Source organism: Tachyglossus aculeatus, chromosome 2 (assembly GCF_015852505.1).
Source record: "Tachyglossus aculeatus isolate mTacAcu1 chromosome 2, mTacAcu1.pri, whole genome shotgun sequence".
In the NCBI taxonomy this organism is placed as follows: domain Eukaryota; kingdom Metazoa; phylum Chordata; class Mammalia; order Monotremata; family Tachyglossidae; genus Tachyglossus; species Tachyglossus aculeatus.
This window is the reverse complement of record NC_052067.1, coordinates 107,573,942-107,596,170: the sequence shown is the minus strand read 5'-3', so window position 1 is coordinate 107,596,170 and position 22,229 is coordinate 107,573,942. Positions and strand designations below refer to the sequence as shown.

General features: G+C 44.7%; 2 protein-coding genes across 2 annotated transcripts in view; one reads left to right on the top strand and one right to left on the bottom strand.

Annotated features, from left to right (window-relative positions):
- The window catches only part of CNOT11 (CCR4-NOT transcription complex subunit 11), a 36,768-nt gene extending 21,090 nt beyond the window's left edge, over nt 1–15,678 (top strand). The window contains exons 2-7 of the mRNA XM_038762849.1: nt 3,185–3,349; nt 6,297–6,449; nt 8,692–8,894; nt 12,341–12,543; nt 13,405–13,501; nt 15,226–15,678. Of these exons, the coding sequence (XP_038618777.1) occupies nt 3,185–3,349; nt 6,297–6,449; nt 8,692–8,894; nt 12,341–12,543; nt 13,405–13,501; nt 15,226–15,423 (1,019 nt within the window). The 3' untranslated portion in view covers nt 15,424–15,678. The remainder of the gene's footprint in view (nt 1–3,184; nt 3,350–6,296; nt 6,450–8,691; nt 8,895–12,340; nt 12,544–13,404; nt 13,502–15,225) is intronic.
- A 4,316-nt stretch (nt 15,679–19,994) lies between these two features.
- The window catches only part of RNF149 (ring finger protein 149), a 37,719-nt gene continuing 35,484 nt past the window's right edge, over nt 19,995–22,229 (bottom strand). Inside the window, exon 7 of the mRNA XM_038764447.1 lies at nt 19,995–20,745. Coding sequence (XP_038620375.1) covers nt 20,633–20,745 — 113 coding nt within the window. The 3' untranslated portion in view covers nt 19,995–20,632. The remainder of the gene's footprint in view (nt 20,746–22,229) is intronic.

Genomic DNA, 22,229 nt, shown 5'->3' with positions numbered 1-22,229 from the left:
TCCCTCCTACTTATACTGTGAGCCCTGTATGGAATAGGGACGGCGCCTGACATGATTACTTGATATCTAATAATAATAATAATGATGGCATTTGTTAAGCGCTTACTGTGTGCAAAGCACTGTTCTAAGCGCTGGGGAGGATACAAGGTGATCAGATTGTCGCACATGGGGCTCACAGTCTTCATTCCCATTGTACTGATGAGGTAACTGAGGCACAGAGAAGTTATGTGACTCGCCCAAAGCCACACAGCTGACAATTGGCAGAGCCGGGATTAGAACCCATGACCTCTGACTCCCAAAGCCCAGGCTCTTTCCATTGAGCAACCATGCTTCTACCCCAGTAGTGCTGTGCCTGGCACATAGTAAGCGCTTAAGAAACATCCCAATTAAATGGTGATATTGCCAATGAAGATGGAATGGTGCACAAAGTGGCAGGATGGTAAGGAAGAAACAAGTAGCGCAGTCTCCAGTGGGTTGCGAGTATGAAATGTGAGACAGGATGCAAGGGAGGGAATTAGATTTGGGAGGAGTCATTTCTCAGCAAACAACTTCTAACAGTACTGAGTCCACAAAAATGAGAGAGTAAGCAAAAAGAGGTCTGTTTGCTTTTAAAGGTCATTGAATACCTCGGTAAAGGTAGCTTCCAATGGGTATTGAGGGCCGAACTGGGCTGCAGGGGAAGGAGTTTGAGAAGGTGAATCAGAAGCAGGGGGAATTTAGATTTAGAATGGGGTATTGAGGCAGCGGTTGTCAAACTTCAGCTCTACCGGGTCGGTCGTGTGATCTGAACGTCTGGTGTTTCTCCCAAGTAATAATAATAATAATGACAGCATTTATTAAGCACTTACTATGTGCAAAGCACCGTTCTAAATACTGGGGAGGTTACAAGGTGATCAGGCACACCAAAAGAGGGGCCCAGCCAAGAGAACCAAGAAAATACTTTGTCAAGAGTTTAAAAAAAAAATACAAACTCAGTTTAGCAGCTTTGGAGACCTTGACCCAAGATCACTCCGTGAGGCGGCTGATGTTCCCTCGAGATTTGAGTACCGCCATGGGAACCCTCGTCCAAATTGCTGTCCTTTCCAGTCCTGTGCCAAAGCCCACCTACAAAGCTCACGTGGCCAGAGAAACCGTTCTCACGTATATGTGAAGTTGCCGCGGCTGCCCCCGCTGCTGGTGGAAAAGAGATAGGGGACTTGGGTGGAACTGTGGCTTCTTGGGAATGTGGGAAACTGGGGCATGTTTGGGAGGCGAGAAGTGGGGGGTTACTGATGGAATTGCTCCCCGCATTAGTAAAATAAAATAAATGATGGTAGTTGTTAAGCACTTACTGTGTGCCGAGCACTGTTCTAAGTGCTAGGGTAGATACAAGGCAATCGGGCCGTCCCACGTGGGGCTCACAGTCTTAATTCCCATTTTACAGAGGAGGAAACTGAGGTACAGAGAAATTCATAGTGGCTTGCCTGAGGTCATACAGCAGACAAGTGGTGGAGGTGGGATTCGAACCCACATCCTCTGACTCCCCAGCCCTTGCTCCTTCCACTGAGCCACGCTGGAGTTGATGAGTTGAAAGTTTTATTGCCCATTTTAAGTTGATGAATAGTTTCGAGGGCCTTAATCACTTTAAATCCATATGTATATATATATTTTAACCAAGTGGCTCGAGTGCAGAGCTTTGTACTAAAGGTTGGAAGAGTACACCAGATGCCCTTATGGGATTTACTGTCTAATGGGGGCCCCCTCCCTCCCCCTGTCCCCACCCCCACCCCATCCCAGTTCTCCTTTCTCATCGCCACCCCTCTTCCCACTCTCCCCGCCTAGGCCCCCGCCAACTCATCCCAATCCAAACCCTCCCCATCCCTCACACCCTTCACTCCATCTGGATGTCTGCCCGCCATCTAAAACTCAATATGTCCAAGACTGAACTCCTTATCTTCCCTCCCAAACCGTGCCCTCTCCCTGACTTTCCAATCACTGTTGACGGCACTACCATCCTTCCCGTCTCACAAGCCCGCAACCTTGGTGTCATCCTTGACTCTGCTCTCTCGTTCACCCCTCACATCCAGTCCGTCACCAAAACCTGTTGGTCTTACCTCCGCAACATCTCCAAGATCCACCCTTTCTTCTCCATCCAAACTGCCACCCTGCTGGTTCAATCTCTCATCCTATCCCAACTGGATTACTGCATCAGCCTCCTCTCTGATCTCCCCTCCTCCTGTCTCTCCCCACTTCAATCTATACTTCACGTTGCTGCCCGGATTATCTTTGTCCAGAAACGCTCTTGGCATATTACTCCCCTCCTCAAAAATCTCCAGTGGCTACCAGTCAATCTGCACATCAGGCAGAAACTCCTCAGCCTGGGCTTCAAGGCTCTCCATCACCTTGCCCCCTCCTACCTCACCTCCCTTCTTTCCTTCTACAGCCCATCTTGCACCCTCCGCTCCTCTGCCACTAGCCTCCTCACTGTGCCTCATTCCCGCCTGTCCCGCCATCAACCCCCGGCTCACGTCCTCCCCCTGGCCTGGAATGCCCTCTCTCTGCACATCCGCCAAGCTAGCTCTCTTCCTCCCTTCAAAGCCCTACTGAGAGCTCACCTCCTCCAGGAGGCCTTCCCAGACTGAGCCCCTTTTTTCTCCTCCTCCTCCCCATCCCCCCCGGCCTTACCTCCTTCCCCTCCCCACAGCACCTGTATATATGTTTGTACGTATTTATTACTCTATTTTACTTGTACATAGTTACTATTCTATTTATTTTATTTTGTTAATATGTTTTGTTTTGTTGTCTGTCTCCCCCTTCTAGACTGTGAGCCCGCTGTTGGGTAGGGACTGTCTCTATATGTTGCCAGCTTGTACTTGCCAAGCGCTTAGTACAGTGCTGTGCACACAGTAAACGCTCAATAAATATGATTGAATGAATGAATGAATACAGAAGTTATTTTACAGGAGGAATGGGGTGGTGGCAAGGACATGTCAGGGTGATGAATACATTAACATGCATATATATTAATGCTGAGGGTGGCTGTAATCGCCAAGTGCTTTTCATGCTCACAGGTGTTAAAAATTGCCTTGGTTTTAGGGCCAGAGAGTAGCGTCCTAATGTAAATGTGTAAATAGCTTTGCGGGGAAACCATTCGGCGTGGTCAAATTACTCTCAAGCCTGAAATCTCTTTCTGTTTTCTCTCCAGGATTTTTACCGCCCATAACTCCTCCTGAAAAGTTTTTCCTTTCCCAGCTGATGCTCGCTCCACCCAGAGAGCTATTCAAAAAGACACCTCGACAGATTGCCTTAATGGATGTCGGGAACCTGGCCCAGACCGTGGACATCAGTGGGCTACAGTTGGCCCTGGCTGGTAAGGAAACGGTAGTTCAGCCTTTCTTGTCGTCTAACCCAGTCAGGCTCTTTGGGACAAATTCTGACCTTTTGTTTTGTGAAAACACTTGGTTGATGAGAAGGAATGGGGAAATTACAAATGAAAAACATTTGCCCCTAATGTCGGAATTCTGTGCTGTCGCCACCGTGTGCTGTGACTCTCTGTTCTGTTGTAATGTGAATCAGCTTGTTCTGGTAGCCGCCTCAGGTTTGTTTCAAATAGGAACGGTTTGCTTTGACGTTAATGTAAATCCCCAACTTCTCAAAGGTGGGCTTTTAAAAGCCACGTTATAACTGGCTCTATTTGTGTATCACATTTAGCCTGAAGTAGCTGTCCTCTCGTGTTGTTTGGCTTTGGCTTTCTCTCTGGTTTTTGTATTTCCTGAGTTAGTAAAATGGGAACAAGCTCAATGGAAACAGCAGGGTCGGCCAGTGCAGTGGCAGGAGAGACTGGGATGCTTTTGTCCCTTGACTCTCTCCCCACTTCCTCTTTCTCTCCCCCCCCCACACCCTGCTTTACTCTTTGGACCTGGTTTCTCTAAAGAAAATAGAGTAGAAGAAATGACTGAAAACGCTCGGAGATAGCTACCCAAGTTTAAGGGTCTAAAGGGATGGACTAAAGTCTGACCTGCCAGACTTCTTTCTAGCCAACATGGAGGCTCCTTCCCCAGCTTCATGCCAGATGTACTCTACGGTATTCCCTATCTGTAATGTATATATAATGTATATGTATAATGTAATGGCTGTCTTCCCATGGAGGTTGTAAGCTCCTTTTGGGGCAGGGATCTTGTCTGCCGATTCTGTTGAATTGTACTTTCCCAAGGGCTTAGTGGTCTGCATGCAATAAGCTCTCGATAAATACCATGGATTGATTGGTCGCCTAGGGTGGCAGGAGCTGGTGATGCCGCTGGTGGGGGAGGAGGGAGGAGAGTGGGTACGGCCCGGAGGGGTGCTCGCGGCGTTAATAGAGGCGGCACTGTCCTTTCAGAGGCGATGCAGATCGGAGTGTGTTGGGAAGGAGAAGTGGAGGTCTTGGGGTGAAAGATAAACCTACTCTAGCAGTGACAACTTGGTTGTTTACAATTGTCCTATTCATCGGTACCTGAATGTTCCCCGCCCCTCCACAAAAATAAATCTGGAACATCAGCTGCCTCCTGTGTCCACTACTACCCTTCTCCAGAGTCTAACGTCCTGACCCTGATCTCCTCCCAAAATGTGCTCGCCATCCAAACCGTGCTAGCATAGGCAGAGCTGACTCTGCCAGAAGGCCTCCTGTTCACCTCATTCACTCAAAACCAACCCTCTCCACTAAGGACCAAGCATAAGTCTGGGAGAAGGAGCTCTGTAGATGCATAACAAAACAAAGATATTTTGCAGTGTTAGCAAAGGAGTGATTTGAACCCTTTCCATAACCATGTTATTGTCTTGGGCTGAACCGCTGCCTATGTAAAGCCAGGTCCCAGGTCAGGTTGTACTGAGTGACTTTTCAGTGAAGTAGTTTGTGCTTTTCTTATTTTTATGACTGTACGTCTTTTTCTCTTTTCTGAATCCTTGTGTTCAGTTGGCTCTGAATCATTATATTAAACTTTCCCATAGAACGCTTAAGGACTCTTTTCTTCCCAATCATCTAAATGTGTGATAAGTTCATCCACCTTCCCTCAAATATGTCCCTTGGCAGGAGTGAAATGCTTGTCTTCTTATAAAAGATTTATATTTCTGGGCAGATGGCACTTGTCTTTGATTTGGATTTAAAGTGGGGCACATTTTCTTCTCTCTAAACCCCTTTGGAACATCTTTTTAAAATCTCACATAATAAGGTAGTCAACACTGACTAGGAATTCTTAAAAAGATTCCATACAGAGAGGTGCTCAGACTAAAATGAGAATAAGTATTTAATTGTTTTATTCAATTTTATTGAAAGGTGGGGTCTTATTCCCAATTCTTCACGTTAGCCTCTGTGATTTCAGAGACCTGCAGACATTTCTTTTAACAAAAAATAGTATAAGAACTAGGTGCATTGAAGTGTTAGTTGTGAAAACTTTGATGAAAATTTGTGTAATCGAGTGACTTCAGTTTAGCGTTCGTATCTACTGGAACTTAAGTCTCTAATGACATCCATTTCCGATTATTTGAACCACCTCCCAAGAAAGATTTAAGTCACTTGGCACAGAACTGAAAATTGACTTGAGTAAGGATTGAGAAGCATGGCAAGGTGCTTTAACTGAGATTGTAGTCTTCCTCTACCTAGACTGAAGATTTCCCAATCCATTCATTTTCACAAGTGCAAAAAAAGGTACAGCTGTCTGCTTTGGAGCTAGCTACACAAAACATCTCTCTGGAGGTCTACAATTCAGCTGTATTGCAGTGGGATTGATTAGCTTCAAGCAACACTTTCTGTGCTGGTAGGCATACCGTTGCAATTGCTTGTATTTATGAATGGTGCGATGCATGTGTTCTTAATTTCATATATATATATAATATATATGAATTTTATATACATATATAAAGCCTGGAGCAGACAAGTGAAGCCAAGGACTGGTTCTGGGGACAGACATTCTACCCTACCAATTGTGTGCATTCCTGGGGCGACACAATTATGAATTCTCAGAGGAGCTTAGAGTTTGTTGCCAGATGTTCTCGTAGAACACCCAGTTGCTTTAAAAACACATTTTCCCCACCTTTCTTTTTCCTACCTCCTGGGAAAAAATAGTGTCTTTAGGCCAGCACTGTCTCTCTTAGAGACCTAGGAGGGAGTGCCATCTCCTCCTTGAAGATTGTAGATTTTTCCCATCTACCAGAGAGGTTCAGCCTAGACAACCTCGAGTTATCTCTTTGTTTCTTCTCTCGACTATGTAATTAATGAACTAGCCACTTTTCAGAAGCGGGAGAGGGAGGCTTCTAAATTGCAGCGCGGTCTTCTTTTTCAGAACGCCAGTCTGAATTACCAACCCAGAGCAAGGCCAGCTTCCCTAGCATTCTCAGTGATCCAGACCCAGATTCCTCCAATTCTGGTTTTGACAGCTCTGTTGCCTCACAGATCACGGAAGCTTTAGTCAGCGGACCCAAACCTCCCATTGAAAGTACGTATATTCGCCTGTATAGTTTGAATTGTGTTTTAGCCGCATATCCTCAGAAGTTGGGTGACAGCTTCTCAAGGCCACAAGCGATTCTCTAGGGATTGTATGTGTACTTTAATTAACGTGTGTAAAGTAAGCTGCCGCCTCGTTCAGGTGAACTAGATAAATGGCCCCATCGAACAACTGGGCAGCACTGGGTGGGAAGGGAATGGCATCAGCACAGATCCAACTTGCAGGATCCTGGGGCAGGAGGGTCAGAAAGACTGGAAGAGCTCACCTCTTCCGGGGAAGGCTGGGTTCATCGTGGTCCAGTTGAAAGAGCACAGTCCTAGGAGTCAGAATGACCTAGGTTCCCGGATCCACCAGTTACCTGCTGTGAGACCTTGGGCAAATCACATAATAATAATAATAATAATAATAATTAATAATAATATTTGTTAAGCACTTACTATGTGCCAGGTACTGGACTAAGCACTGGGTGGGTACAAGCAAATCAGGTCAGATTCAGTCCCTGTCCCGCATAGGGCTCACAGTCTTCATCCCCATTTTACAAATGAGGTAGCTGAGACATAGAGAAGTGAAGTGACTTGCCCAAGGCCACACAGCAGACCAGTGGCAGAGCCGGGATTAGAACGCATGACCTAACTCCCGGGCCCGTGCTCTAATAATAATAATAATAATGATGGTATTGGTTAAGCACTTACTGTGTGCCAAGCTCTGTTCTAAGCACTGGGGTAGACACAAGGTAATCAGGTTATCCCACATGGGGCTCACAGTCTCAATCCCCATTTTCCAGCTGAGGTAACTGAGGCACAGAGAAGTTATGTGACTTGCCCAAGGTCACACAGCAAACAAGTGGCGGAGTCAGGAGTAGAACCCACGTCCTCTGACTCCCAAGCCCAGGCTGTATCCACTAAGCCATGCTGCTCCAACACCCCTCTGCATCCTTACCTTATTATCAAGTGGAGATTAAGACTGAGAGCCCCACATGAGACATGGATTGTGTCCAACCTAATTAGCTTTTAGGTACTCCAGCACTCAGTACAGTTCCTGGCACAACAGATGCCAATGAAAAAAAATAAAAATCCCCTTTCCTGGAGCACTCTCTCCAGGTCTTTGGCAGGAGGGATGTTAGTTGGTGAGAAGTTCCTACCATACGTGAAACATTTCGGCTAACTAGTCAGTTATTCATGCTGGGGTAATACATGTGTATTTGGAAGCAGTATGGCCTTATGAAAAGATCCCAGGTCCTCTTCATGACTCTACCACTTGCCTGCTGCCTCACCTTGGGCAAGTCACGTAACTTTTCTGTGTCTCAGTTTCCTCATCTGTAAAGTGAATCACTGCCTGTTCTCCCTCCTGCTTAAACTGTGATCCCCATGTGGGACAGGGATTGGGTCTGACCTGACTGTCTTATATTCATTCAATCGTATTTATGGAGCGCTTACTGTATGCAGAGCACACAGAGCAGTTGGAAAGTACAGTTCGGCAACAAATAGAGACAATCCCTACCCAACAATGGGCTGACACTCTATCTACCCCAGCCCTTGATACATAGCAAGCGCTTTGCATATACCATATTTATTATTATTATTATTGTTCAAGATGCTAAAACACCTGAAGTTTATCTGTCAGTCTTTTTGGTTATGACTTGCTTATTTAAAGGAAATATAGCTGATACTTCTTAGGTTGGCACCTGCTTCTTTGTGTGAGTATAACGTTCATAAGTTCATATGAACTTAAGCAGCATGGCTTAGTGGAAAGAGCACGGGCTTGGAAGTCAGAAGATGCGGGTTCTAATTCTGGCTCTGCCACTCATCTGCTGTGTGACATTGGGCAAGTCACTTAACTTCTATGTGCCTCAGTTACCTCATCCGTAAAATGGGGATTAAGACTGTGAGCCCCTTGGGGGACAACCTGATTACTTTGTATCTATCCTAGTGCTTAGAACAGTACTTGGCACATGGTAAGTGCTTAACAAATGCCATTGTTATTATATGAAATATTATCCCAGAAAACTCCCTCTACCCTTGTGGTATGTGTTCTTGGCAATCCCATGAGATTACTTCTTCTGGATTGTACTTTCCCAAGCACTTAGTAGAGTGCTCTGCCCACAGTCAGTGCTCCATAAGTGCTATTGATCAGTTGGAGTCTAGATTATCGAGAGTGGTACCCAGAAGGAAGAGAGCAGCCAGGTGGAAGTTGAGTCAAAAATAGTCCTCCCACACACTTACTTCCCTTACAGGTCATTTTCGGCCAGAGTTTATCCGCCCACCACCTCCACTCCACATCTGTGAGGATGAACTGGCTTGGCTGAATCCAACTGAGCCCGACCATGCGATTCAGTGGGATAAATCGATGTGTGTTAAAAACAGTACCGGTGTGGAGATCAAGCGCATCATGGCCAAGGCATTCAAAAGCCCCTTGTCTTCCCCACAGCAGACACAGGTGGGTGAGAAGATGAAATCGTGAATCAGATCTTTTCTCCTTTATACTTGCAAACTCCAGTTGGATTTTACTTTTTAAAATTTGAGGGAAAAACACTAGGCGACAGTTAACACTGAAGAATAGAGCCAGCAAAGGGTATATAAAAGGAATTGAAAATAAGGACTCAGAACTGGGCGCTCTTGGTGTCAAGTTCCCATATATGGTGTGCTAAAATGAAGCCCTTTTCCACTGGCGGTTCTAACTTGGACTGAGAATGGTTGGCTCTCTGAAAGATAGTCCACATATTTATTCAAGTTTCATTCAGGAGCAGAGCTGAAAGGGTAGAACCAGATGCGAGAAAGCTACCCTGTCGGTGCTTTCTCATGTAAAATTGGCAGTTTCAGTTGAATTGATCACAAAATTCTGTAATGTGTTTGGGTGTTGACTTCATAGTCTAGAATCAAATTCCTACCCTCCCAAGTTTCTTCCAACCTCTCTAATCACCAGCATCTAGATGAGTTAACAGATGTTAGCTTCTAAGTTTGCATTTCATTAGGAGAATTTTCCATGTCCTCTGTTATTTTAAGATTTTCAGTAGGAAAGTTTTATACCTTTACTAAATGGTACGCCATTCATTGTGGGATCTATCATGTTTCGTTGGTTTATATATGTGATGGGTTGGGGGCCCTTTCACCTCTGCCTAGTTTATCCCCTGCAGTCACTGAGAGATAAGTGTTTAATTGAGGAGATCACTGGAAAAGAACCCCCTTAAATTAGCAACCATCATCCCATAACTTTCAAATCTGCACACCAGAGGCACGGGTCTCTTTTGGGGTCCCGCTAGTATCTACAATCTGCTCAGACCAGACTAGGTGGTAAGTGACCTAAATAGTTTTTTATTCATGTCAGATTACTATAGGTTGCCAAGTGAGGCAGGTTAGCATCAGAAAGAGCTATGAACAGGACCAAAATAGCCCCTTAGGTTTCAGACTAGAAATGACCAAAAATGTCATTTGGATTTAAGCAACAGATAATTAAGCCAAAATCCTGCTTCAGAATACTTTTCCTTAGGTAAAACTTCTCTAGCAAAAGTAGAAGTGGAAATAGTAGTAGTAGCTCTTGGTATGATGCAGTGTGTTAGACTTTTGGGAAGTTCAGAATAGTAGTGCCATGTTCCCTGCCCGCGAGGAGCTTATAATCTTAATGCCAAAGACAAAATTAAAATATTTACAAACCTGTTGAAATAAATTGAGCGAATATCAGTGCTAAGGAGGGTATGAAGAAGGTCATAAATGCCAGAGTAGTTGAAGGGATGGTATTGTCTAAGGTGCTAGGGAATTAATTGGGAAAAGCTTGTTGGAGGAGGTGAGATTTTAGGAGGGATTTGAAGGTGGGGAGAGTTGTGGTCTGTCTAGGAATTTGAAGGTTGGGGACCAGCATGAGTGAAGTGAGGGGACAAAGGGTGGGAGAGTTAAGAGCAAGGTACAGCCAGGTTGGCTAGCAAGGAGCAAAGACAGCTGGTTGGAGAAGGGTGGGTGAAGAGAGCAGGTTAGGCAAGGTGGGGTAAAGCCTGTTGTGAGAAGGGAAGCAGTGCGGCTTAGTGAAAAGAGCACAGACTTGGGAGTCAGAGGTCCTGGTTTCTAATCCTGGCACCCTCACTTGTCTGCTGTGTGACCTTGGGCAAGTAACTTAACAGATTCTCTGTGCCTCAGTTTCCTCACCTGCAAAATAGTGATTCATCACTTGTTCTTCCTACTGCTTAAACTGTGAGCCCCATTTGGGACCTGCTTATCTTGTTTCTGTTGCAGTGCTTAGTACAGTGCTTGGCACATAGTAAGCACTTAACAAAGTACCACAATTAGGAGTTCTTGTGTAGTGCAAAATAATAATAATGATAAGAATGGTGGTATTTGTTAAGTGCTTACTATGTGCCAAGCACTGTTCTAAGCGCTGGGGAAGATACAAGGTCATCAGGTTGTCCCACGTGGGGCTCACATTCTTCATCCCCATTTTACAGATGAGGTAACAGGCACAGAGAAGTGAAGTGACTTGCCCAAGGTCACCCAGCAAACAAGTGGCAGAGCTGGGAGTAGAACCCAGGACCTCTGACGCCCAAGCCCATGCTCTTGCTACTGAGCCACGCTGCTTCTCAAAGGAGACAGAGGGGGCCAGTGGAGGGTTTCGAGGAGAGATGTGGACCAAGTGATGTTTCAGGAAGATGATGCTGGCAGCAGCTGGTAGTATGGATTGGAGGGAGGAAAGGCTGGGAGACAAGGGGAGCAGGTAATGCAAGAGTCTAGCTGAGGCAAGACCAGAGCTTGTACCAGGGTGAGAGCAGTTTGCGGGGACGGGGTGGGTCCGGACGTTATTGTGCAGGAAATGCTAGCAGAAATCGCCTGCAAACTGTGTGGAAGAACTAAATTATAGGAAAGACCCAAGACCCCCGCTCAGATTTCCAGGTGCTTCTGGGTTGGGGAGGATGGTGGTGGTGTCGACTCTGCCGGGGAAGAAAGGGTTTAAGGGATAAAGATGAGAGTTCTATTTTAATCTGTTCTCAGGCAAGGGTGACTTCCTCCCTTACTGAATGAACCTGTACCTGACCTGCAGTGGGACTGGCGGTTTCTCTTAAATCCCTGGGGGCCTGGTTTCGATCAATCAATCAATCCATCGTATTTATTGAGGGCTTACTGTGTGCAGAGCACTGTACTAAGCGCTTGGGAAGTACAAGTTGGCAACATATGAGACAGTCAGTCAATCAATCAATCGTATTTATTGAGCGCTTACTGTGTGCAGAGCACTGTACTAAGCGCTTGGGAAGTACAAGTTGGCAACATATAGAGACAGTCCCTACCCAACAGTGGGCTCACAGTCTAAAAGGGGGAGACAGAGAACAAAACCAAACATACTAACAAAATAAAATAAACAGAATAGATATGTACAAGTAAAATAAATAAATAAATAGAGTAATAAATATGTACAAACATATATACAGGTATGTTTCAGTTCTCCAGGCTGTTCACAGCCCTTGATGGAGAACGCTTCCTGCTTCCTCCCTCCCCTTGTCCCCTGCTTAGTCTTCTGCCAGCTCTGCAGAAGGACTCTCCCTCCTTGGTGTAGGCCCTGTAGTTCCAAAAATGGAAGAAGTCTTCTCCTGTGACCTGTCCCCTATCCTGGGCCCCCACTATTTAAATGATTAGCTCCCTCCCCCACCCCCTCAGTCCCCCTCTGATCGGCTGTGTTCCAGTTGACGCCGTCAAGGAGTGAGCGGCTCCTTAAATTATGAGCTTTCCTTTGGGAGGGGCCACCGGAAATAAATGAGTTATTTTTTGGCTCCCAGTGTGGCTAGTTCTAGATTGACTGTCAGAGGAAATTATTTCCAAGTCATATCATGATGTATTTATGTGCTTCTGTGCTCGTAACTTGATTTTTAATTTGAATCTAAAATGCTTCTTGTATGTTTCATGTAGCTCCTTGGAGAATTAGAAAAGGATCCCAAACTTGTTTACCACATTGGTCTGACTCCTGCCAAACTTCCTGATTTAGTGGAAAACAATCCTTTAGTGGCTATAGAAATGTTGCTGAAGTTAATGCAGTCAAGCCAGATCACAGAGTATTTTTCAGTCCTGGTCAACATGGACATGTCCTTACATTCGATGGAAGTTGTAAATCGGTAAGTGTGTCTTTGGGAATTAATTCGAATGCCAACTCTTTACATTGGAGTGAGTGGGTGTCTGTGTCGTGTGTGTATGAGTGTTTTATGATGCTGTAAGTTTTGTTTCAGTGCTGGGGGTTTGGCTCCTTTGAGTGCTGTCCAGAGTTGCCAACCACCTATAAATTCAAAAGCTAAAATAGGCCCTTTGTACAATTCATAAATTTGGGTGGCAGGGAAATCCTGGGGGAAATCATCATCATCTCCACCACCACCACCATCACTGTTGTTTCCCTGCCGTCTCTCGTTTAAAGCAGCGAGTTTAGGGAGTAAGCTTGTCCTCCCATTGTCCAGCTTTGCCCCTGATGGGCCCCTGCCACTTTCTGAGCCTCAGTTTTCCCTGAGGAGAGGGATCCCATTCCCCCAAGGAACTGATTCCCCACAGTCTGCACTTTCACAACTCCTTGTGGCAGGGAAAAGCAGCATGGCTTGGGGAAAAGAGCAAAGGCCTGAAAGTTGGGACCAAGGTTCTAATCCTAGCTCAGCCACTTGCCTGCTGTGTTACTTTCAACTAGTTACTTAATTTCTCTGGCCCTCAAACTGAGCCCAATATTAATTGAAAGTCATTGTTGACAACTTTTTTATTCCTTGTATGTGTGGGATGGTAATCATCTCACATGGTGAGTAATCAATCAACAGTATTTATTGAGTGCTTACTGTGTGTAGAGCACAGTACTAAGTACTTGGGAGAGGACAGTACGACAGAGTCGGTAAGGCATGTTCCCTGCCCTTAAAGGATCTTAGTCTAGATTATTCACCATTTACTGTATTTGATTCTTAATTTTCTGTTATTCAGTTAACTACTTTTACATTTTTGAACAGACTTACTACAGCAGTTGATCTACCTCCTGAATTTATTCACCTTTATATTTCAAATTGCATTTCTACTTGTGAACAGATTAAAGACAAATATATGCAGGTAAGTTGTGGATAGTTATTTATGGCAATTTACCAAAATTCCTCTTGGCAGTATAGTCCTTTGTTTTTGGTTCCGTTCAAAGCCATACTTCTTGGAGACTTGTAGGTTAAACCAAGCTTCCTTTTTTAACGGTTGCTTTTTCCTGACTCCTATTAGTCAGTTACAGCTAACTCTTTGGACATTTGAGACACCAAAGACACCAAAATCCATTTTCTGAACCCCTGGAGGGCTTTCAGGAGCCTGCCTCTGTCTCCTGTGAGCAGCTTGCTTGGTGGGTTTCAGAGTCGCCAAGAAGATTGGGAATATCAGGGCACCTGCTTGGCTGGATTCTAGTAGCTCTCACCTCTCCTCTCAACCAAAATATTTGGATCAGTTATTTGGGGCCAAATGGTTTGGTTAAATTGCTTCGGTGGATACAGCTGAAAATACATTTTGGGGAAAATAAAACTGTTAAATTTAGGATTTTCTGATATTGGTTTGAACAAAAGAAATTCAAGAATTTATCTAAATAGTACTACCCACCTCCCCCCCTGCTTTTTTTTCAACATTGAACCCTAAGGGGAAAACTTCCACCAGCAGTGTCTTGCCTTCCTTCTCACCCCCAGGGGTGAAAGTCTGCTCCATAAGATGAGAGTCAAGCAGTTTGCCGTTTTCCTGGAACTTTTGGCATAAAATCTGCTAGCAGGGGTGCCTCCATTGGCAAGGGGATGTGGCATGGTATTTTGTTAATCTGATTAGCAAGCAATGTGCACCTCACTGAATGCCTGATTTAAGCACCCGCAGAGCTAGAAGGATGGATAGGGGCTTAATTTTTAATTCCGAAGTTGGTAACCCTCTGACCCGTGCAAGCCCCTTCCTGACCAACTGGCACCTCATTTCCATTCTCTCAGCATATGCCAGAGAACCAGAACCAGTTTTGATCGTAGTAAGACACCCTAATAAATTCACCAAACCAAAAACCAACCCATTTAGCTCAAAGTCTTATTGATGAGTGGCACAAGCTTTCAACAGAAAATTCTGTACCCTCAGCATTGCTACAACTGTGTCAGACCAAGGCTCCATCCAACGCCGCATTGTCTTGTCCATCGTTGGCAAAAGACTACTTAGAGACAACTGACGGTTGCCCTCCTTGTCGCCCATCCTCAGATTTTGGGAGGAACATCTGTAACGTTCCCTTTAATTACCTTTTTATGGGTCTCTCCTCAGCAAATGCATCAACTTCTTTTGAATCTGTTTGCCTCCACTGCTTCCTGAAGTAATGAATCCCTAGTTTACTACTCAGTGGGCGAAGAAATGTCTTCATTTGTTTTGCAGACAGGGGTTAGACAAAACACTTATTTGGGAATAGGCAAGGCAAGTGAAACAATCTGGATTGTTTTTGTTTCCCCGAGCAGAAAGGAACCACATTCATGCAACTCCTTTTGTAGATCTGGACTAATGTTTTCAGACTTCATCTAATGTACCTACTGACATCTAACCACTTCTTGTCCCAACCCTAGTTATGGCTGACACTGTTTTTGTAGGGGGGAAAAGCATATTTAAACCCAGATAAAGGTGTTCAGGTAATGTTAAACACTGGCAAAAGTACTCATTTACAAGTTTTGTAGCAGAAAGGTAGCAATTCGTAATGGCCCTTAATTTAGTTTGAATTGGCTTTGAGTTTGGGATAATAGCTGTTTTTAAACAACTACTTCACATACTAAATATAAACTGTTCTGTTTCAGAATCGTTTGGTGCGGCTCGTCTGTGTCTTTCTTCAGTCTTTGATACGAAACAAAATTATTAACGTACAGGACTTGTTCATAGAGGTGCAGGCCTTCTGTATTGAATTCAGTCGGATACGAGAAGCAGCTGGCCTTTTCCGATTGCTGAAGACACTGGACACTGGGGAAAATCCTTCAGAGACTAAAACTTCAAAATGAAGCCTTGGCAACCTCCCTTACCAAACGCTTTGCTTTTAAATTGTTTAATCTTTAAAACTATTGGAACTTGATAGGGCGGTTTGGCCTAATATAAACAGAGCTTCATCAATTTAAAGCAAGGATTGTGTTTCTGCTTTAATGTAACCTTTTTTTTAAAAAAAACTTCCAGCGTTGAGTATTTTCATCTTTTTGCCTCTGTGGTGATAGCAGCCGGCCCAGGGAGGGGCATGGGGAAGAGAAGAAATTGCAATCAAGAATTATAGGTAAGAGGCTGACCAGTATATACATATATATATATATATATATTTGCTTTAAAAATCAAAGCATGACTCCGTCTGATAGGCAAAATGTCACATTAATCAGTTGTCGTACGTATTGAGCACTTACTGTGGGCAGAGCATTGTACCAAGAGCTTGGGAGAGTACAGTGTAACAATGGTGGAAGACACCTTCCCTGCCCACAAGAAGCTTAGAGTCTAGAGGGAGGGACAGACATGAAAATGAATTATGGATATGTACAGAAATGCCGTGGGGCTGACGGTGAGCTGAATAAAGGTACAAATCCAAGCGGAAAGGAGAGAAAGTAGGGGAAATGAGGGCTTTGTTGGGGCAAGCCTCTTGAAGAAGTAATTTCAATAAGGCTTTGAAGGGGGGAGAGTGGTGGTCTGTCAGATTAGAAAGAAGATGGAAAATTTTAACATGTCAAAAATAGTACTCCTTAGCTTCCCACCCAAACCCCTTCCCACCACCATCCTTCCTGTCTCCCAAGCTCGTGATGTTGGCGTTATCCGTGACTCCTCCCTCATTCAACCCATGTATTCAATCAGTCCTTTTGGTTCAACATGCTAAAATCCATCCTTTCCTCTCCACGATAAAGCAATTATCCTATCCAGCCTTGATTATATCAGCTTCCATGCTGATGTCCCTGCCCCCATTTCTCCCCACTCCAGTTCACACTTCCCTCTGCTGCCTACAAAAACTTTCGGTTCATCTCGCCTCACTTATCCACGGAGGTGGATGACCCTCCAGTGGTTGCCCATCCACCTCCGTATCAAACAGAAACTCCTTACCATTGGCTTTAAAGCACCCCCATCACCTTGCTACTCTACTAAAATTCAGCTCGCCCACTTTGCTCCTCTCGTGCCAACCTACTCACTGTACCTCGATCTGGTCTATCTTGCCGCCGACCTCTTACCCAGGACCTGCCTCAGGCCTGGAATGCCCTCCCTCTCCATTACAGTGACTCTTTCCCCTAGCTTCAAAGCCTTATTGAAGGCACATCTCTAGGCATATCCTGACTAAGCTCTCTTTTCTTTTTTTAAAATGGTATTTGTTAAGTGCTTACTATATGCTAGGCACTGTAAGTGCTGGGGTATAGATTTAAGTTAATTAGGTTGGACAGAGTCCACGTGCCACGTGGGGCTCACAGTCTTAATTCCTATTTAAAGATGAGGCACAGAGAAGTGAAGAGAAGTGACTTCCCCAAGGCCACACAGCAGAAAATGGAGCCAGCATTAGAACCCAGGTCCTCCTGACTCCCAAGCCCTTGGTGTATTCACTAGGGCATGTTGTGAACAGTGCTTGGCACATAGTAAGCACTTAACAAATACCATTATTTTTGTTATTATTCTCAAAGCAGCAAGCTGGATGGCAAGCTGCTTCTCAAAGCACTCCTATGTCACCAACTTGCTCCCTTTATTCATTCCCCCGCTCCCAGCCCCTCAGCACTTATGTACATATCTGTAATTTATATTAATGTCTGTCTCTCCCTCTAGACTCTGAGTTCATTGTGGGCAGGGAATGTATCTTATTGTTGTATTCACCCAAGAGCCTTAGTACAGTGCTCTGCACACCTTAAGTGCTCAATAAACACAATTCAGTTCCAGGCCAGAGGGGGTACATGGTAAAGGGTAAGATCAAGGTAGAATAGATTGGTTTTAGAGCGAAATAGAAGGAAATCAGCAGATAGAAGGGGGCAACGTGATTGACTATTTTAAATGGTAAAGCCAAGGATAAGGAGTTTCTGTTTGATGTGAAGGTATATGGGCAACCACTGGTGGTTCTTGAGTGGGGAACTATAGACTGAATGTTCTTGTAGAAAAATGACCCAGGCAGCAGAGTGAACTATGGACTAGAGTGGGAAGGCTGATACAGTGGTCAAGGTGGGATAGGACAGATGCTTAGATCAGCATAATAGTAGTTTAGATGGAGGAAATGGCAAATTTTAGTAATACCGTGAAAGATTTGGAGACAGATTGTCAAAGGAAAGGAGAGATGAGGCAGTTTTGGATTGAATGAAATTTTAACTAGTGGATTCTCTGGCAGGCACAATAAAGTTAACAAATGAATTTGTTAAAAACTAGGTTGCCTGTTGAACCTTGGATTGTGGCTTCAGAAGTGTTTTATGAACAGCATTTTCCAGGGAGGAACTGTCACAGGAGCTTAAGGAGTACAAATCCAAGTACATAGGCAACACAGAAGGGAGAGGGAACAGAAATGTGATTAGCCAGAGAAGGGCTATTTGAGTTGTGATTTTAGAAGAGCTTTTTGAAGGTGGGTAGAGTGGTCTGTTGAATAATATGTGAATTCCAGAGAGACCGGTCACAAAAATTTCCCGTGACCCTTTGCTGGTTAAGGCTCTCCTGTTCTAATTTTCCTGAATCCTGCAGATGCTTTCAGCCGTTAATCATATGCTTTCTAGAATTTCACTCTAGGTTTCATTTTACAGACACCATTCTCTCCTGTTTCACATCCTGTTTTTCAGTTGCTCTGCAGCTTCCTTCTCTTGCTCTTTTCACTCACTAGTCCCCCTGCCTCCAACATCTTCCCTCTCCAGTCCTTTCCAAAGTTCACTGTTGCACCAATTTTTGTAAAGCATCATTCTGCACCCGTCTCTCTTTGGCTCAGTGGAAAGAGCCTGGCTTTGGAGTCAGAGGTCATGGGTTCAAATCGCAGCTCCGCCATTTGTCAGCTGTGTGACTTCGGGCAAGTCACTTAACTTCTCTGTGCCTCAGTTCCCTCATCTAAAATGGGGATGAAGATTGTGAGCCCCACATGGGACAACCTGATCACCTTTGTAAACTTCCCCAGCACTTAGAACAGTGCTTTGCACATAGCGCTTAATAAATGCCATCATTATTATTATTAGGGTGGCTCCCCACATTTCTACACATACAGCAAGGACTAACAGTTTGCTTCACGGCACTGTAGCTCATGGTTTACCTGCTTCCATGAATTTATGACTGGATAAGCAGCCTCCTTAACTCACCTCCTCCCTTGTCTAAGTTGTTTGACCTATGAGGTAACTGGTCTGTGTTGGGGTGAGTGAGAGAAGGGGTGGAGAGGGGAACAAACCCAGGAGGAGAGAGGGTGGGACTTTTCCTCACAGCTGCTCGGTGTCCATCCTGTTCCCCTCTCCCCACCTTCAGAGTAGTGACAGCATGAAACCCCCCAGAACGTCCCCCCACCCTCATTCCCCCATCCTTTTTATCCTAAGAGGGGTTGGGGATTATGGCAGTAGATATGATACACCCACTCCCCACCACTGGGTACCTGGGACACAGTGTTGAGGCTTGCAGGGAAATTGCCCCAATCAAGAGAGATGTGTCCTCTTTCCTGTTTCCACAAAATTCATACCATATTCTACAATATTGTTGCTTTACATCTCAGAATGACCTGGGGCTTGAGGTTGTAAAAAGTGGAACCACATTCCCTCATCGGGGGAAGAAAACGCTAATGTAACAAGTCTCTCAGGCCCAGTGCAGCATGTTTGTGGCAGCCAGAGGAGATCAGGTTTGTGCAAATCATTCAATTGTATTGAGTGCTTAGTGTATTCTAAGCACTTGGGAGACTACAACAATGAACAGACACATTCCCTGCCCACAGCGAGCATAATAACAATAATGATGGCATTTGTTAAGCGCTTACTATGTGCAAAGCACTGTTCTAAGCGCTGGGGGTGGGGGTACAAGGTGAGCATGTTGTCCCACATAGGGTGCTCAGTCTTAATCCCCATTTTACAGATGAGGTAACAGGCTCAGATAAGTTAAGGGATTTGTCCAATGGGGTCACACAGCAGCCATGTGGGGGAGCCAGGATTAGAACCCATGACCTCTGCCTCCCAATCCAATGCTCTTTCCACTGAGCCTCGCTGCTCCTCTAGCATACAGCCTAGAGGATTGCTCTCCAAGATCTGGGAAGTGATACAGACTGGACAATCCCTTTCCAGTGCCAAGCCCTCACCTGCTGCCCCGAGGGAAGGCCTCTCAGAAGACTACTATTCTTCACTCCTCTCCTCCCTCTGTCTCAGCTGTGCAGGGCTGGGACATTTGAATACTTTTATAGAGAGTGAGGGTGTTTCCTTTCACCTCTCTCTTCCCTCTGAATGATTTAAAAGGAAAGTGTGGTACAGAAAAGGGGGTGGGACTTGAATAGACTCCACTGCAGTAAGATCAAGAGAGGAAAAGGCTGCTGGGATGATTCTAAGTGAAACAGAAAACAAAAGCTGAACTAAGCCAGTGAAGTATTAGGAGATGAACACAGAATAAGACGCCTGATAAATGCACAGTGACACCGAGTTGAAAAACTTTCATTATATCTCCAGTGTAGGTCAAAACAAGTGCTGAAAGGTCAGGAATCAGGTCTCTGTATAGCACATTTGTGGAGGCTCAGTATTGTAATCATTTCATGAACAAATAACTGGGTTCTCTGAAGTTGCTTCCATAAATCATGTCTTGCTTTCTTGTTTCAAATGGCCCATACCGTCCCATGTGCAGCTTAAGTCCATTTATTATATGAATAGCATTGGAGTGCTAATATGTGCAGAGCACTGTACTAAGTGCTTGAGAGAGTAAAATATAGGCTTCTTAAATATAAAATGTGCATTCCCTTGTCCCTTCAAAGAAGAGTTCTATGTTCACTAAGGGAAAACAAGGTGCACAGTTAAATGCAGCAAATAATTTGGGTGAGTCTTATGGAGGAAGAAGAAAAACTCCCTAAATTTGGGTGACTAAATGAAGACGTGGATTTATGGAGCCAATGAACACACTTTCCCAAAATGAAGGGCACCAGCTTAAATAAGGCATGTTCCAGAACTATCATTCTGGCTCACATTTTGAAGAGGACTTTTACACCAAACTAATGAAATGGACTTTGCATTCCAAAGAAGTGGTTATAGGTTGGGGTATCAAATCTTTGTTTGGAAAAAGTCATTAACATCCTGCTTTCACAGAGGCAAAAACATCCCACATAAGGTTAAACAGCGGCCTTGAGTTATCCGAATTGGCGGTTTTCTTTTTTTCAGTTTCGGTATCTTCAATCTCACCTGGCCAAAAGAGAAAAGTTTTCAGCAGTCGTTGCAGCAAAAAGTCACCAGTCCAGAACCGACCCTAATACATCCATTTCTTTATTTCCTTTTACTAGATGAGGCCCCCATTAGAAATTTGACCTTAGAGGATAAGATGTCTAGGAAGTCATGCACAGGAGGATTTAAAGACCTTGCAAAACTTGTCCGTAAACATTTGTCTCCTGCATTCAACGTGTGGAAAACACTTTATACGTGCTAGTATATATTGATTTGGTGTTCCTGACCTTCACTTCTCCATGTTATCTCTATCCTGACCTGACCTACAAAGACTATATGGATCAGCACAGGTTTGCAGCCACTTTCAGCAAAAGCCAGCAGCCAGCCCTCATTTTCACCAGTAGACTTGAGACAGTGGGGAGGCTCCCTCCCATCCTCTCAGACCCTCGCGATTTAACCCAGAACAGATGCACTAGCATCAGAATTCAACCACCGGCTTCCAACAGTCACCCAGGTGGGCAAGTTGAGTGTCTATCTGCAGGAGAGTTGGTGATATTGTATCACTTCTATCAATATGTCAATGGGCAGTGCCCACCCCAACCTCGCCCAACTTGCCCCCTATGCTGCCGGTGGTCTCAAGGCTACAGTTATGGTGGTTGATGAGGCTCAGCATTTCATAGGAGGAACCACAAGTAGCCCCCTTGCTGACCCTTGACAACTAGCACAAGCTTGGACACTTAGCCCTCCACCCACCTGGGAAGTCAGTAAGTTAAGCCAATTTAGCATTCAAGTAAGCACTCAATCGTATTTATTGAGCGCTTACTGTGTGCACAGCACTGTACTAAGCGCTTGGGAAGTCCAAGTCGGCAACATGTAGAGACGGTCCCTACCCAACAACGGGCTCACAGTCTAGAAGGGGGAGACAGACAACGAAACAAAACATGGGGACACTAGAGTCCCATGACGGTGAGCAGAGTTACTCAATTCTCACTTCTGGTTGGAGGGTGGGAGAGGGGAAAGGAGAAGTACATGTGTGCTTCATCGGGCTCATGAAAGAAAACCGGTACATGCTACTTGAGAATGTTTTTACTTCGTATTATTTTCGAGGAATACTGAAAGACCTGGTGTCCAAAAAAAATTTAACTTCTGCAGTTGAAAACCCACTACAACAGCCAAGGGCTGGAGTCTCACATTTCTTCTGGTGGTAATTTAATTCTAGTAGATCCCATTCAATTTAATTAGTGATTAAAACTTATTCTGAGCCAAAGAAAAATGTAGATTTTTCAACGACACCAATCCATAACTTGTTTAAAAGTATTTAGTCATTCTTTAGCGTATCAAACCATTTCTTCAGGGGAACTGCTTTAGAGCAAGCAAGTCACTCTTGCTTTAAAGCAAGTGTTATTTGGGAGATTAGTCAGGACAAACATAGGGAAGCAGCGCAGCTAGTAGAGCACAAGCCAGAGAGTCAGAGGACCTGGTTCTAATCCCAGCTCTACCGCTTG